We start from the raw sequence: 16,341 nt of genomic DNA on the forward strand, positions 1-16,341 counted from the left end.
GGCATTCCCTATTGTTTTTTCATTTTATGCACATGTGAGAGGGAGAAAGGGAAGAAAAGGGGTTTTAAAATATTTTTCCGGTATTGACAAGGCAAAAACTCCAGTTAATATTGGTTGGATCGCCAGAGTGGCAATGTACATAAAGTTATCTCAGAGAAGTTCAGTAGTATGTAAGAAACATTTTTATATAAAGCCAATAAATAATTGCGGTAATGTCTCGAAGGCTGTCCTGTGTGCTCTTCAGTTTACCTCCTGAAATGCCCAGGGAAAGCAAAATTGAGGTCTCTAGAAAATGTGGCAAGAGAGTGCTTCGCAAAATGTCACTGAGGTTCCCCTACCTGGCTTCACACTTCTATCAGTACTACTCCCTGCATTGCACAGTGGGAGTCATGTGTGCATAATGAAAGCAGTGCTGGAATCTTCACCTCTGGGTGCCTATTCAACCTACCTAAATGCTCAGAAATTGTAAGGGGCATGTAAGAGAATGGATTTTCACGTCCCTGATGGCTGATGATCTATTGTCTGGAGTGCTAGTACTACACTTCTTGTTTTTTCACAGTTCCACCACAGGAAGACTCTTTAGAGGGCCTTGTCTTTTCTGGCCTTCTTGCTCTTATCACACCAATAAAAGACTCAGGAAATAAAGTATACAGAAGGGAGTTGTACTGTACTATTGTAACTTAAAAAACACTGTGTTTATATTGATACATCTCTAGTGAAACATGCTAGACAGTGGAATCTATCTAACCAAACCTATCAGGTCTCTTTATTGCCTGGTAGACCAGTCTCCCAGTGTTTCTCTTTAGGTCAGTTGAAATGATACCATAACAAAAATCAGTGCAGAGAAGCCTTTCAGTATTAAAAAAAAATTTCATCAGCTTTTTTTTTTTTTTAAATACATCTTAAAAATGCTGAAAACCATTTGCAAAAATGGTCTTTAGAAGTTGAGGGGGCAAATAATTAAAACTCAGAAAGGATTATTTTTATATTTCAGATGTTCTCATTTGAATCCTTGTTTTGTTGGGATTGTATAACACTGACACTGTTGATTTTTTCAGTTTTTATAAATCCTTTTTTCAAAATTTCCCTTGTAAGAGTATACCTTGAATTATTAACACTTTCCCTGAGAGAAAAACTGCTATCAAGCACAATTTTTACCTGCAGGGTTTGTAAGTTTCATCAAAAAGAACTTCTTCCTTTAGAGAGTCTCTGTCCCTGTCTCTGATGTGTTATCCAGATTCTCAATTGTTAGTGTGAATTCCATTCTCCCTGTTGCGTTCAGTTGTCTGAATATAATTTTACTTTCAAACACACCTTGCAATTCAGTTTCCCTCCTTTCTAAACCTAAGTCTTCTTGTCTCATGGATTTTTATGGTTCTGTTCATGTGAAAAAAAAAAAAAAAAAATCTCCTTTTCTCTCTATCTTCTGAGTACCTTCCAGTTTTACATGAAAAGTTCCTAAAATGTACGTGGAACAAATTGCAAAGGATTTGTTGAGAGCAGGCTAAGCCTGAGAAGAGGAGAGATGGCAAGAAAACTACAATGTAGCATTAAGGACAGGCAGAGTGAAAGCACAGACCCTCACATCTACAAAAGTGCTAGCCACTGATGGGGAAAAGATGAAAACAAGTCCATCAGTACGAAGGAAGCTGCTGGTGAGATGATTTTGATCAATGTAACTCATGACACAAGAGTGCCCTGGCAGCAAACAGGGCCAATGGTATCCAGGGCCGTATTGACAGCAGTGGTGCCAGTAGATGGAATGAGAGGAGTGACGCTACCCCTTTTTTTACCCTGCACTCTTGAGACCACATCTGGAACACATCTGCGTCCAGTTCCTGTCCACGCACCGCAAGAAAGATGTGACTAAATTGGAGCAAATTTGGTGTGACAGGCCGAGTGTAAGGAAAACCTTTTTCTCTGAGAGGACAGCCAAGCAGCAGACCAAGTGCCCCTCTGCAAGGCCACGCAGCTTCCACCCTTGGAGGTTCAGAAGACTTGACTGGACAAAGCCCTGAGCAGCTCAGCCTGGCCTCACAGCCGACCCCGTTTGGGGCTGGAGAGTGGCCCGGAGGCCTCCCGACGTGATTGCGTCACAGCCCGCGGCGCTGTGACGCCCGTACCTCTTCCCGAACCCCCTCCGACAGCAGCGTCTCCACAGACTGGGCTGTCAGCGTAGCCCGGCCGCCCCCCCTGTCGCGGGGCGGTGAGGGGAGCCCGCGGGAGGCCCGCCACCCGCCAGGGGGCAGGCGAGGCGCGCGCACCGGGACCCGCCGCGGGTCCCCAACCACCGCAGCCGGCGGTCGTTACAGGGCCGGGCGGAGGGCGCTGCGGCGGGCTGACCGGCTCAACGGCCGCCCCCTCCCCTCCCCACCCCCATCCCCCTTGGTTTTGTTTGTTTTCTAAGGAAAAAAGTTGCTGTGGAAGCAAAAGGGTACCGGGGTGTCGGAACAAAGGCCGAAGCTTGGGTCACCTGGAGGGGCTCCCTGCCTCAGGGAGGCCTGGTGGGCCAGAGGTGACTGCCAGGTTACCTCGGGAGCCCAGCCCTGTGGCCTGAATAGGGGCCATCGTTGTGCGGCATGATTACACTTCTCCTCCGTGGTGTACAGCTGCTGTGGGCGTTAGTGTTGGGTTTCAGTGAGGCTGGTTACAGTCAGCCCCTCAAAACTCCCCTGCAGATGCGTGTCCGGGAGGTGATACCCTTGAATCTACTTTCCTGCTCAGATTTTGTCAATGAGAGGAAGGAAAGGAGTGGTAAAAACTGGCAAGGGAATGTAAGGATGTGCCATGATTCCTAGCGCTGGTTTCTGGGATCAAACAATTGTTTTGCATTACTTTAGGGGCAGCTGGGTTGTGATGTATCAGGGTGTTTAGCTGATCGAGCATTTTGCTTGATAAAGCCTACTCAGTTCCTGTACTGCAGTTGTTTTTTGTACATTTTCTGCTCCGGGTGTGTACATAATATTGAAAGTTTTAACCACTGACCCAATTAAAAAAAGAAATCCTTCTAGTGCTCATAGTCTAATTGAATTTCTATGAAGGCTTAGGTCTGCAATCTCATTTTCACTGCTGAGCAGTGCCCATGGTATATTCTGGAAGGGCAACACTTCACTGTCCCTTTATCTCTTCACCAGAGGAAAGTATTGTTTGTTTGCAATAGCACTGCCTGATGTAAAGAAATCCACAGTAAAACTAACAGACTTTGCTTTTCACTAATGATGTGGATGATGGGAGTAAGTACACCCTCAGCAAGTTTAACGATGGTGAAAGAAATGGGAGGAGTGGCACACCAGAGGGTGCCATCCAGAGGGATCTCAAGAGGTGGAGAGGAACCTCAACAGAGGGAAATTTAAAGTCCTGCACTCTGCGGGGAGTAACCCCATGCACCAGTACAGGCTGGGGCAAACCATCTGGAAAGCAGCTTTGCAGAGAAGAACATGAATGGCCTAGTGGACAAGTTGAAGATGAGGCAGCAGTGCGCCCTCCTGGCAAAGGTGGCCAGCAGTACTGGGCTGTGTCAGGGAAAACATTGCCAGCAGGCAGGGGGAGGTGATCCTCCCCCTCTGCTCAGCACTGGTGAGGCCATATCTAGAATCCTGCATCCAGTTCTTGGTTCCCCAGTACAAGAGAAGACATAAACATAGTGGAGAGAGTCCAGTGAAAGACCACAAAGATGATGAATGGACCAGAGCATCTGTCGTATGAGGAAAGGCTGAGTGATCTGGGACTGTTTAGCCTAGAGAAGAGAAGCTTTGGGGAGATCTCATCAATGTTTATAACTGCTTGAAGGGAGGGTGTGAAAAAGACTGAGTCAGGCTCTTCTCAGTGATGCCCAGTGACAGAACTGGAGGTAACAGGCACAAACTGAAACCCAGGAATTTCCCTCTGAACATAAGGAAATACCTTTACACTGTGTAGGGTGACCAAGCCTTGGAAGAGGCTGTCCAAATGAGTCATGGAGTCTCCCTCCTTAGAGATATGCAGATGCAGTCTGATACATGCAAGATATCTTGCCTACAAGTACCTGACAGGAGGTTGTAGAGAGGTGGGTGATGGTCTCTTCAGGCCAATGACTGGTGATAGGACAAGGGGAAATGGCACAAAGCTGTGCCAGGGCAGGGTCAGGTTAGCTGTTTGGAAGAAATTTTTTACTGAAAGAGTTGTCGGGGTCTGGAACAGGCTGCCCAGGGAGGGGGTTTAGTCACCCTCCCTGGATGTGCTTAAAATAAGGGTAGATGAGGTATTTAGGGATATGGTTTAGCATAGGATGGGAATAGTTGGACTTGATGATCTTAAAGGTCTTTTCCAACCTTATGATTCTGTGATTCTGTGATATGCACCCATGGAGCTGGGCACCTTTCTCCAGGTGGCTCTGCTTGAGCAGGGGACGTGAACTGGGCACTCTCTTATGTCTGTTCCAAGCTCAGCTATACTGTGATTCAGTGCAGTTAATCAGTTAACTTGAAACAATCTATCACAACTGTAAGTCTGAGGACAGGATTTTACCTTAGGGCATTGGATACTGGTTTAACACACCATTTTCATTTCTTTGTTAGCATTTTCTGAAATTTGTAATCTTATGCCTGAAAATAAAGGAATAGGGCTTTTAAGTGAAGCTGTTATATGCTGTGGTACGTAGTGGGCGTCTGCTCATTTGTTTGCTTGCCATGTTTATAGAGTCACTGAATGACTGAAAAGGATGCTGTCAAAGAAAAAACCTACAGAGTAGGTGAGGAGATAGCTTAGAAATCTGAATGCATTTGTATGGAGGACAAAAATGCTAGCTACCTTTCTCCTGTGCTCGTTGCATCTGCTAGCACAGAGGATTAACGCATTTGAATGGATAGAAGCAAATCAAGATTTTTCCCTGAAGCCCATCTGCTTTTTTCCCCTTAACTGTCTTTAGGAGCAGGAGGGAATTAGAGTTGATTTTAAGAGCAAGAAAAGAGGAGGTAGAGAAATTGATCAGGTAATAGAAGAAGGCTGGCAGCCTAACCTAGGGAGATGGCAAGGGGAGAAAACTGACAAATTCACCAATTAGGAACAAATTAAGGATGGGAGGGAGTTGTGAAAAGCTAAACCTAACCCACCATGTGACTTTTCCCATTAGTTACAGCTGCTGATAGTGATAGTAGACAGTGTATCAGGGTGAAAAGCCCCCTCAAAGCTACTAAGACATATTGCAAAGACTGATGGATTTCCAAGTGCTAGGAAGTTTTGATTTGTGCTAAGTGAATGGGCTACAGAAAGACTCTTGGGTCCTAGCATAGATTTCCAGATACCATATGCATTGTGGAGGAACTGGTTATTGTTTTTCACCTATGGGCAAACACGAAAGGTTGGTGATATTTTTTCACTTCAGTGCATAAAGCTGAGCAGGTAAGTGGCACACCAAGATTTAGGGATTAGTAAGAGAGTTCTGAGATAGCTGTCCAAGAGTGTATGTATACATGTGTGAATCTAGTCATGTGGAAGACAAAAGACCCACAAGGCTTGTTGGGGTAGGAACAAAGGAGGTTTTAGCAGTTGTTCTGACAACCTCAATGTTAGTGAGGGTTTGAGGTGGATGACTTGAGTGGGAAGTGAAGATGTTAAATTAATAACAGCATTTGTTAAAATATAAATGACAAGAGATAACACAAATCTAATGAGCATCTACCTGATTTAGCGTACCTGATAGTTTAACACATGTTTTATTTAAGGAACCAAATGCTGATCAAGAGTTAGAGGAGACTGTGTGACCCACTGGACATATACTTGACAATCTGCAGCATAGAACCAATAGGCTAAATTTTCAGACTGAAATTTTGTACTTAATCTTTGAGGTGTATAGGCCAATAAATCAAGAAGTTTTGCATACACAGAATTTTATGCAGCTCCATGAATGAATATATGAAACCTTCAATTGCATCATTCTTTGTCATTGTGGTGATACCTTTTTTATTCATTTGCTTCCAAAAAACCAATTTGGGAATATTTCATCCCCAAGAACAGCAATGTGGGTGTTTCTCCATATACTGCTTAATGGAAAGAAAATAAAACGCCAACACAGAAAAAGATGTATATTTTAATAAGTCATTAAATAAGTTTGCTAGGAATTATACATTTTTACATAAAAATAAACCCTTTAACTTTTAATAAAAGTTTAATGATATTAATCTAAATGAAAATATTTGGAATGTTAGTGTAATAGCTTAATAAGTTGACTCCCAAATGGTATAGCTAACTCAAAAGGACATGCACATTGTCTCACACACTTGAAAATGGAATTAAAATTGAGGTGGAATCTAGCAACTCCCAACATTATTTAATAGGAAAGAGTATTTGTACCCAGCAGAAACCATGGAGGATTGTTGTCCCCAGGCTACAACTCTGTTCTGAACTTTGCTTTGTGAATGTGATGCTAATGTCCCTGCTCTTGCTGTAAATGTCAGACTTGCAGACACAAGACCTCGGAATTTTGTCACAGTGCTGCTGCATTCTTCCTCCTCAAAGATGTCAGTGCTCTTGAAGAACATAAAGTGCAGAGATCATTCAGGAGTAGAGAACTGGCACATATTGAGTAAAGGTAAAAATACTTCCTATAGCTGAGCACACCATAGCATGAGTATTGCTCTGCCTTCAAGGTCTGAAGCAAAATTAAGAAAGGATATATAGGCCAATAAACCAAGAAGTTTTGCATACACAGAATTTTATGCAGCTCAAAGTCAACCAAATTAATACATGACCTACATATATAATATTTTTTTTCCATTATTTGCTTACCTTAATTTTATACATTTAGATTTATACACATATGAGTGATACCACATGCTTTCATTTTCTAGCCCAGCATCCACTGGAACAACCAGTACAGTGTCTGGTCAGAATACAGAGGAGCAAAGTGTGGAAGATAATAACTGTCTGGGTGTAATAAGCTTGGGTGGTAGTAAAAAAACCTAAAAAATGAAAACAACCGAAAAACCCAGAAATTATATTTAAAGCAGGTCTTCCTTTCAGGTGATTCCTAGCTTCAAATGCCTGATAGGAACTGCACGGCTTTTCTAAGAAGGTGGGAAAGTGTCCTGAAGTTCCTCGTTCTGCTGTGGAGCTTTACAATAAAGTTACTGGTACGAAACCACGCTGGCTCTGCCAAAAGCTTTTATGGCTCATGGTTAATAGCCTGCCTCTGATCATGTTTCTAGTGACACTAATAGTTCACAGATTGTGGCCGAATTCTTTCTGTTTTCGAGATTCCCTTCTGTAACCCACACAGCTCTGCTTTCTTCATTGACTCTCAGGATTTCATAGCGTCACACTGTGTAATGAATGATACAGCAAAAAGGTAGCCATGCAGAAAGGCAGAGCACCATATTTACTACCATTCTGGAGCAAAAATATAAGCAGAGAATGCTGAACAGTGGATTTCAGCCATCAAAATGTTGCATGTTGTTCTGTAAGGTATCTGGGGAGCCTTCTTGTTCTGGTAAAGCATCTAAGAATGTGGGACCTCAGGCCTTGCTATGTGCAGAGGTAGTTCCCAGCCAGCAGTCTCGCTGATGGCCTTGTTTTCAAACTGGATAGCTTCTAGACTGCTAGACTGTCACCTAAAATAGATGAATATGTGATTTACAGAAACGTGAGAAATAGTAGACAGAAAAGAGTTGATAGTAAATCTCCAGTTATTTTGGTTTGGAGACATTAGGCTCAGGACCCGTGGCCGTGTAAAGAAACAGGACTGTGAGGAATGCAGTTCCCGCTTGATGCAAGGAAGGGTAGACTCTGAGGTCAGCGTGGGGATCCTTTCACTGCAGAAAACACCCTGGACTGCTAAGACATAATCTTGGGAAAAAAATAGAGGAATACAATGCAAAGATTGAATTCTCTTTCTAGTACAAGAAGAAATTATTCCAGTTCAGTGTTGGGCAGCCTGTGGTGGCTCAATGCCTTGGATCCTTCAGCTCTGCAATGACAGGTGGCACTTCATGGAAGCCTCATCTCATCCCTCCCCAACCTCCACCTTTCTTATGGTGGAGGTGATGGGCAGAACAAAAAAAAGAAGAAAAGATGAAACTGCAGGAAAAAGTAGTAAGGTAGTGCCATGGCAGTCTCACAGAGCACAAAGAAGAGGATCAAATAGATCCTAGGGCAAGTCAGGAAAGATGTTTTTTCTTACTGCTGTGTGGACTAAGTTCTTGCAGGAACCAAGCTGTCCAAGGAAGTTTACCTTAAATCCAGCATGAAACCTAACATTCTGTCAGCAGCTTGGATATAGGTAAAGGGATGACACCTGAGAGCAAAGCTGGTACTTGAGGGACAGGAGAGTGCAGTGAGAAGTAATAACTTACTCTGGTTGGTAGATGAAATGTTTCTGTTCTTCTTCAATATCACAAAACCCAGAAGAAGTGTGATCAATATAACCACAGCTATAAGTGGGCCAAAGAAATGTATCTGCCCTTGCTCCATTTCTTCCCCCTTTATCTCTGAATAAGAAAACAGAGGAGATACACACAGCAAAGATTTAATTGGGTGACAGCTTAAAAAAAAAATCTATCCCCAAATTCTGTGAATTAGAAACTTAGGGAAAAGCCCTCAACATCCTTTACTTTTACAGAGCTTTAATAGTGTCAGTAAATCACTATTCACATTGCTTTATTTCCATTTCCAGTAACTAGTGCAACTGCGAACTGTTAGTGGTCACTTCAACAACAGCAAGGCAAAGGAGCCTTTCTGAAGTTTGGGTCAGCAACTTGATGAACACAAGAGTCTGTGAGGCTGCTACTGCTACTTTGTGCTACTGTGCAAGTTTGAAGAACCTGGGGTACATTACTGCTTGGTATCTGTTGGAAATGATGGTCAAAGCCTAATGATGGGAATGTAACAGGGAATGCAAAGGAGCTTCCCTCCTATTGGGCTTTTCAGGTTTTGGTTGCTTCAGCTATCATCCAAGAAAGCTTTTGTTTATATGGAGTTCCTAGTTTCTTAGCCATCATCACTGCTTCTTCACAAGAAGAATTATTGAATAGGGAAGAGAAGGATGCAGCACTATAGCTAATGTAGCTAGTATAGCCATGTTAACACCATGAGCAACATGGAGAGGTGTGCAAACTTCAGAAGAATTCTGTATTGTGTTTTAATATTATTTAAAAATCCTACGGTGGAAGGACACCAGAGGCAGTTTGCCATATCTGGCTTGAATGACTTAACCTTTTAGCTAAATTTATATGAAGAAAACTGCACTGTGGAACTTTCATCAGAATGAGTGGCAACTTCTTTTACATCTGCAGTAGTATGACGCATGCCTCTACTACCCTAGTAGGCTTTCCTGCAATGCTACCATTTCCTCTTGGCTTCCTGTTCCTGCCAGTTAAAGCACAGCTCGCCATCTTCAACATTGCCTAAAGGAGATATGTGCAAGCCACGTGGGAATTGTCTTTATTTTGACGCACTTGTGCCATTGCTTATGAACAAAAACATGTCAAAGGATGTTTTTCTGACCCAGGAGAGAAATAAAACACAGCTTTAGTTTAAAGAAAGGATCAGTCATGTGGAACCCTGAGATAATCCAGCAGTAAAGTCTTATTGAAACTTGGGTCCCCAGCTTCTTCTTTCAAGAGGTGTCTGAAAAAAGATACAATCCTAGTGAAAAAATAAGTAATCACCACATAGACGTTCTGGAATGTGCATTTCATTCTGCCAAATGTTATGAAAACTGTGAGGAATGCTTCTAAGAGTAGCCAAAGTTTCAAGGTCTTTACACTTAAACTTGTTAAGGTCTGCCTGTCCATTTGTGAGCCAAATGTGGGCCAAGGGACTCTTCTGTTTAGCCTTCTGCCTTTCTCTAGGGAATGATTAAGTACAGCAGCTCAAGCACCTAAACATCAGAAGAAAACTTTTATACTGTCAATAGTTTGCTGAGAGAGGTTGAGGAGTTTCTACCCTGGGAGATATTTAAAATTCAAACTGGGTAAAGCCCTGCAACTATCTGTTCACCTTGCTTTAAGCAGAGAGGTTGAACTACTTGATCTCCAGATGCCTCTTCAAACTGTAACAGTTTTCTGATTCTGTGAAGGAGCCATGTCTGTTAACTGCTAAACATCACCTCCAGAGACTGGTTGCTGCCTAATCCAAACATTCAGGTTGCTTAGTTGTTACTGCAGCAGCATCTAGGGAGGGCGCGAGCAAGGTTGTGTTTTGGATTGTGTAACATTAGCCTGCCTTCTCTGTGCCCTCTCTTCATTGTAATAAGACTTCCCAGATGGAAAGAGGAGGGAATTTTGTGGTCATGGCTGTTGGTGAACAGGACATACAGACCTTGCAACCAATTCCTATTGCTACTCAGGGTTTATTCCTTGCCTTGACTATGCTGCTACCTGTGACCAGCTCTACATGCAACATGCCTGCAACATGCCCTGCTCCTACTCATGCGAAAATCAGAATGGGCAAAAGGAGACTCACCTATGGTTAGTGGCACTGAGACAAGGCTCCACAGGTGCTCCCCAACATGAAGCAAGCAGCTGATGTTAGTGGGGGTGTTTGTAGGAACTTTGATATACAGCTTGCTAGTAACGTTGTATAGCTTTGTCACAGCATCCTGTGAGACATCCCCGGAGTACATAAACCTCTCTGTCTTGTTTTCACTTGCAACTAGCCAAATCATTTGCTCGGGCTTTGGATAACCACCGCTGGAAGAACAGGAAAGATTCAAGTATTCGTTGGGCTTTAATTCCCCCGTGTGCAGCCATGCTATCTCGGGTTGACTGTAGTTGGCTGAAATAGACCGAAGAGAAAGCATACTGAGCCAGACATACCACATCTTGTGACAGTTCCAATTTGAAAATTTTCAGGCAGAAGCAAGTCGAAGCAATTTTCCCAGGGAAACAGTGAGAATCCCAAGAAGGGCTTGCTGTGTTTTTGGTGTACGTGCAGACTTGCTGTTCCTTGTGTTTCAATGACATTAAGTCTGAGCAGCCAAACAATGGGTCTCTGCCTTCTGCTTTAGATCCATTGACGCCTCAGAAAAACCAGGCCTGGCCTGCTTGCAGGTCAGTGCTTCAGTACAAAGCAGGAACACAACACAGGGCTGCCCGCTTTTGACCTCCTGACTAGGTAAGGGGAAAATCACAAACTTCTAACTGTGAAATGTAGAGAAAGAAATAATCTGGGAGACTCCAGATGGGGTAAGTGCCATCACAGGGAGAAATACCCTTGGTGTCTTTCAGTATTATAAATAATCATTTTGCAGCATATAAATTAATTCACTTAAGCTGACAGTAGGGCTCCCATAGCTTGGCTTTTAATGTGGAAGAGACTACAGTGCAAGTTCTTTTATTTTGTGTCTCTGGATACTCGTCCCAGTTGATGAAAACCATACCTATTGCTTTAAAAAGTCAAGTTTCCCAGGCAAGAGATAATTAGTGAAACAGGATTGGAAAGAATTATTTTACTATAAAATGTGACTGATAAAACAAAGCTTTGAACCAATACTCTCTACTAAATAATTGCCCAAATATTCTTAACCAGGATTTATTTGGTTAAAATTGGTCAGAGTAGAAATAGTGGACTATAATGGAAAAGGAGAGAATGTAGACATAATACTGACTTCACAGTGGCACACGGCAAGTTAAAAAAAAGAACGGTAACAACAATAAAAAACAAAAAACAGACATAAGACTTCATTAAAAATACTTCATTATTTTCATGCCAATAGGACTAAAGAAAATACGGAAATAGTAGACTACAGCCTGATCGAAGCGCTTCTGTTTTTTTATGGCTTCTGGAATCTCAATTTTCTGAAAAGTGATATTGGTTGCATGCAGGGCGTGTGCTATGCATACATGAACTTCGGATTCTTAATGGAAAAGCATGTTTCAGGGACTATTTTGTATCTGAAGATAACATGTCTTCCAAAAAGTCTATGAGATTAGATTTAAATATCTCAAGTGACAGCAGATTCATCAAACCCTCAATATTTTTCTCAGTGGTTTAATCACCTTACCTGGTTTTGTTCTGTTTTCTAAAGTGACAAAGTACCTTATTTCTCACTAGCTTCCAGCCACTGTTTTTATATCTTCAGTGAATTAATTTGCTTTTTTTTTTTTAATACCCAGTATTTTATGAGTATTTCAGGTTCCCACACCCTGAAAACAAGACTTCTGTGTTATAAGGTAATGAGATTGGCCTTTTAATGTCTTCAGTTGGACTGTATTTTTTCCAGCCTTCAGATAATGCTAGGACAGCTTTCCTTCGTATTTTTAAGTTTTTCAACATCCCCTTTAAAAAGAGGACACAAACCGTAAATTCTCTGTTCTGACATCAGTTCCACTCCCAACTCTTTGAATAGCACATATTTTGAAATAATTTCCTTAGTCTCACTTACTTCCCTTATTGATCCATCGAAAGGAAGCACTAGAACAATACTATAAGCAGCAGAATTTCCAGTTAAGCTGCTTGTCACCATGGTCCCTATCTTGCCTGTTTTGAGCCAAAGCTTTCTGTGGTGAAGCTCTCCTTTCTTACTGGAGAATGACATGTGTTTGTTGTTCTTATATAAATCATCCTGGGTGTACACAATATGTATGTATTTTTGTTTCCTTCCTCCTTTCCTCCCTCCTGCAATACACATAAATAAAACAGGTACATTGTACTAGCAGGTACTTCAGATGTTGGCTAAACTGATAAGTGGTTTAACTACTTGAATTAACTGAATAATCGATGCTAAGCATCTCTTAAATTTGAGGCCTGAGCTCTAAAACTTTGCTGACAATCCTTGTCAAATAGATTCAGGGAGAATCAAAGTTAACATATGTTTTCTATCTCTGGATTGAGGGAACACTTACTGGTAGCACAAAACTAAATAGGCTCAGATGTCCTGGTACTTTGTTTTTGACTGCTGTTACGTGTGGCCTGTTCCCTTTTGAAGAAGTATTCTGAAATCTGGAATCACCAGTGGAAGTTAGAGGCTGTTATTATTAATGATTAACACTATTGCAGTTGAAGAGAGAACATGGGCATATGGACAAAGATTACTAACGGAACAGTTTAAAATAGAAAAACATTATGAAAATACATTCGGTATTATGAAAAGTATTAGAAAACATTAGGAAAAGATTGCTTCCTCACTTCCATTCCCATGCAAGAAATCATGTTGAATCTCATCACTGCATGCATTTTTACTTTAGAGATATTTTCAGTCTTCCTTTAACTGAACATATGAATTTGTACTCCTCCACGTGTGAGCTGCTCTTTTCTTTATTTTCCCTGTGATTTATCTGATCATAAAACAGCTCTGTGTTTGCAGAAATCTTGTTATGTTTCAATTGTAATTTACCACCACCAATGATAACTACTGCTACTTTTAATAGAAGGTAGTGCATCAGATTCAAAGACAGAAGTGTATTTTCCAGACTCCTAAAAGCCATAAACTTGCAGAAGGCAAGGGGAGCAAGGCAGGATGGTTTTCATTGTGAAGTATGATGGGGTGGGAATCAGAAATGATATGATATTGAGCACGTTATTGCCTCATTTTCTTCTACTTCTGATTGCTTCCACCTGGATACTTTTCAGTCAGAGCTGAGGATTTCTATTGAGAATGCTGTTCCCCAACTTTAGAAATTCTGTTCTAGAGCAATTACACCTTCAGCAGCTTGGGGACAGTACCACACATTTCTGGACTGAACAGTGACAGAAACACCCTAACCCCCCCAAAAAAACCCCAACCCCAGACTAGATGACAGTTAAAAGAGATTACTTACCAATGATGTGTAGTATGCACTCAGATGTGTGTATGACCTTTAGGGATCCTTTATCTCTGTGCTGTATAATACACGTATACTCTCCCTCATCCACAATTCCCGCATTTAACAATTGTAAGGTCCATCTGTCCATATCCATCTTGGTGCGGTTTATGTACTTAGGACTAAGGTTATCATGTTTTTCTTGGCCGTAGTATACTTCATGCACCACTTCAATGGCACCTTTTTGCCAAAAAACTCTTAAATCCTTTATATCAGTTTTCTGAGAGTTGGGAAAAGAGCAGGATAGGTATGCAGTGTGATTGAGAAAGGACTTCACCTGATGCACACTGGCAGCAATACCTTAGACAAAGAGAGAAGAAATTAAGATTTCCCTCAGTTATGAAAGAACACCAAGTATTTGCACTCAGAGAGGCCACATTTAACAGTAGCAGTAAAATTGCCAGCACTTAGACACAAATTCTCCCACTAGGTATGACAGGACACGTAGTTCTTCAAACTGACTCAAAAGTCTTGTGGAGCTCAGGTCATAAAACTGCTTCTGATTTTTCTTCCTATATTTTACTTTCCAAGGAAAGCCTACCACACAGAAGTTGTGAGCCTCTATATTTTGGAAAACCTGTATGCAGGCAAGAGGTCCAAACCATTCTTGTGCATAGCAACCTGAGTGTAATGACATTCTGCCACAAAAGGAGGTGGTTGCACAATTTCTTTTTAAAAAGTTGAGTTCGTCCTCCTGATAAAATAACACAGCATCACGGTTTGGAAGAAAATGTAAAGTGCCCACAGTGTGGTAAATGCTGGTGTCTAGGGAATATATGACCAGAAGGTTAGAAGCAGGTGAATGCTTTCAGTCTTGCTGAAGAATTAATTTAAAGTTTAATGACAAATTAAATGTCAGATTTAACTGCTCTGTAATTAATCTAGAGTTTAATGACAGATTAAATGTCAGATTTAACTGTTCTGTGACTGATCTCGTTAGCAGAAATAGTCAATAAACACAATTATGCCTTCATGCAAAGAAAGCATGGAACTATATTACACAAGGGATGATTTTTCTCCTTCTTTCATCAGTGCATGTATCCATTACTACATGTGGCAACGGGCTGGGAGGACAGGCTCTTCCTGGAATGAGAAATGCAGCTGTCTGTCCCGGAAGATACAAACACCTATGCTGTGTTGAAGAGGAGAAGAAGGATTTACAGTCTTTCCTGGTGCAAATTTTGATGGCTCCTCCAGAGCACCAGACTGCAAAATCATCTCTGTAGCTGCCTGAAACTCCAGTTGTCCTATATCAAACTGTCGGTTTTCACTTTAATACTGCTCTCCATGATATACAGAGGTAATATACACACATTTTAAAGAAAGATTTAAATTGAAAATTTAAGAGCAACATAAAAGAAGTGTAATGTAAAGATATAAAGTTGAAGAGAGGAAGTACTTACTATGTATTTTATAGAGTCCCTGCACACAATTTAAATACGTGTCACATAGACTATGTGACCTTGATTGTGCAACGGAAATGATTAATTAGTACTAAGGAATGAGCTTCTTAGTGGAATCATGTAGCTGGACACAAATAATAAAAGCAGTTTTTGCCATTAAAAATGTGCCTTTTACCTGGGAGAAGTATCATAGCATAAAGGAAGAATATGCAGACCTCCATGATGCTGTAAGAAGGAAGAATGAAAGAAATATGTTACAGGGTGAAAATACTCCAGTACCTACTCCAGTACTCCCTAACAAGCATTAAAGCAAGAAGTCTTAGCCAGAGAGAGAGAGACTATTGAGAAAGTTAATCTCACCTTTTCCCATGGGCTGGTGCATGGGCTCCTGTGTGCTTCACAGCTTTTAGTGACAAGAAGCATGCCATGACAGATCACTGGTTTACAAAGAAAGTGATGTGATGCAAGATTACTGCCTTCAGGATATGCCATGGGAGGAACACAGAGCCCCTGGGGTGAGAAGGACAGGACAAATACCAAAAACGCCTGGTGCAGGGGAAAGAGGAATGGGGAGCATGCTTGAGCTTGGCAATGTGGGGAAGAAGATGAAGGAATTGAAAGTTGAGGGGGAGGAGAGGGTGACACAGGAAGAGGAGGTGGGGGAGACGGTGCAATGATGTCAGATACCAGAAGTGATGAAGTGTGTGACTTTTAGCTTTGTAACAAGCTATACTTCATGACAGTAAAAGGTATGTGAGAGAAATCCTGCATGGTTTAAAGAGTTGAGGCTAAACAGCACATAATTTGTGGTGAAGAAAAACTGGCATCTATTTGGAAAAAAAGAAAAAGCCCTATGACTCATCTCTTAAGCAAAACACTGCTACGGCTCCTTGGGTTCAGGTGGTGTAAGGGCGGGCCTGTAATCCTGAGCTAAATGTCATTCCCATGCACCAGTGAGAGAAACGGCACCTGCCTCTGACTGGCCTGTGGTCACTGGTTTGCATTTTAGCAGTATCTTTCCTTGTTTCCTGCATCCTTTCCATAGATTTGGGAGAAGCCTCCACATCACCCCTGCCAAGGTCCTTCACTCCCCTCCTTTAAACTGCTCTGGAGAATCCTTTCCTGCTGGAGCAGATGGAAAAACTCCTTGGTTCTCATACTAC

At 41.7% G+C, this 16,341-nt stretch overlaps 1 protein-coding gene across 1 annotated transcript in view; it reads right to left on the reverse strand.

The window, feature by feature from the left end:
* CD86 (CD86 molecule) overlaps positions 1–15,606 on the reverse strand; it is a gene marked incomplete at both ends in the record, with an annotated part of 33,340 nt that extends 17,734 nt beyond the window's left edge. Inside the window, 5 exons of the mRNA XM_084273777.1 lie at positions 8,328–8,462; positions 10,438–10,749; positions 13,734–14,075; positions 15,354–15,403; positions 15,539–15,606. Of these exons, the coding sequence (XP_084129903.1) occupies positions 8,328–8,462; positions 10,438–10,749; positions 13,734–14,075; positions 15,354–15,403; positions 15,539–15,606 (907 nt within the window). The remainder of the gene's footprint in view (positions 1–8,327; positions 8,463–10,437; positions 10,750–13,733; positions 14,076–15,353; positions 15,404–15,538) is intronic.
* Between the last annotated feature and the right edge of the window lie 735 nt (positions 15,607–16,341).

The sequence above is a fragment of the Gallinula chloropus genome (genome assembly GCF_964237585.1).
Source record: "Gallinula chloropus genome assembly, chromosome: 1".
Lineage (NCBI taxonomy): Eukaryota > Metazoa > Chordata > Aves > Gruiformes > Rallidae > Gallinula > Gallinula chloropus.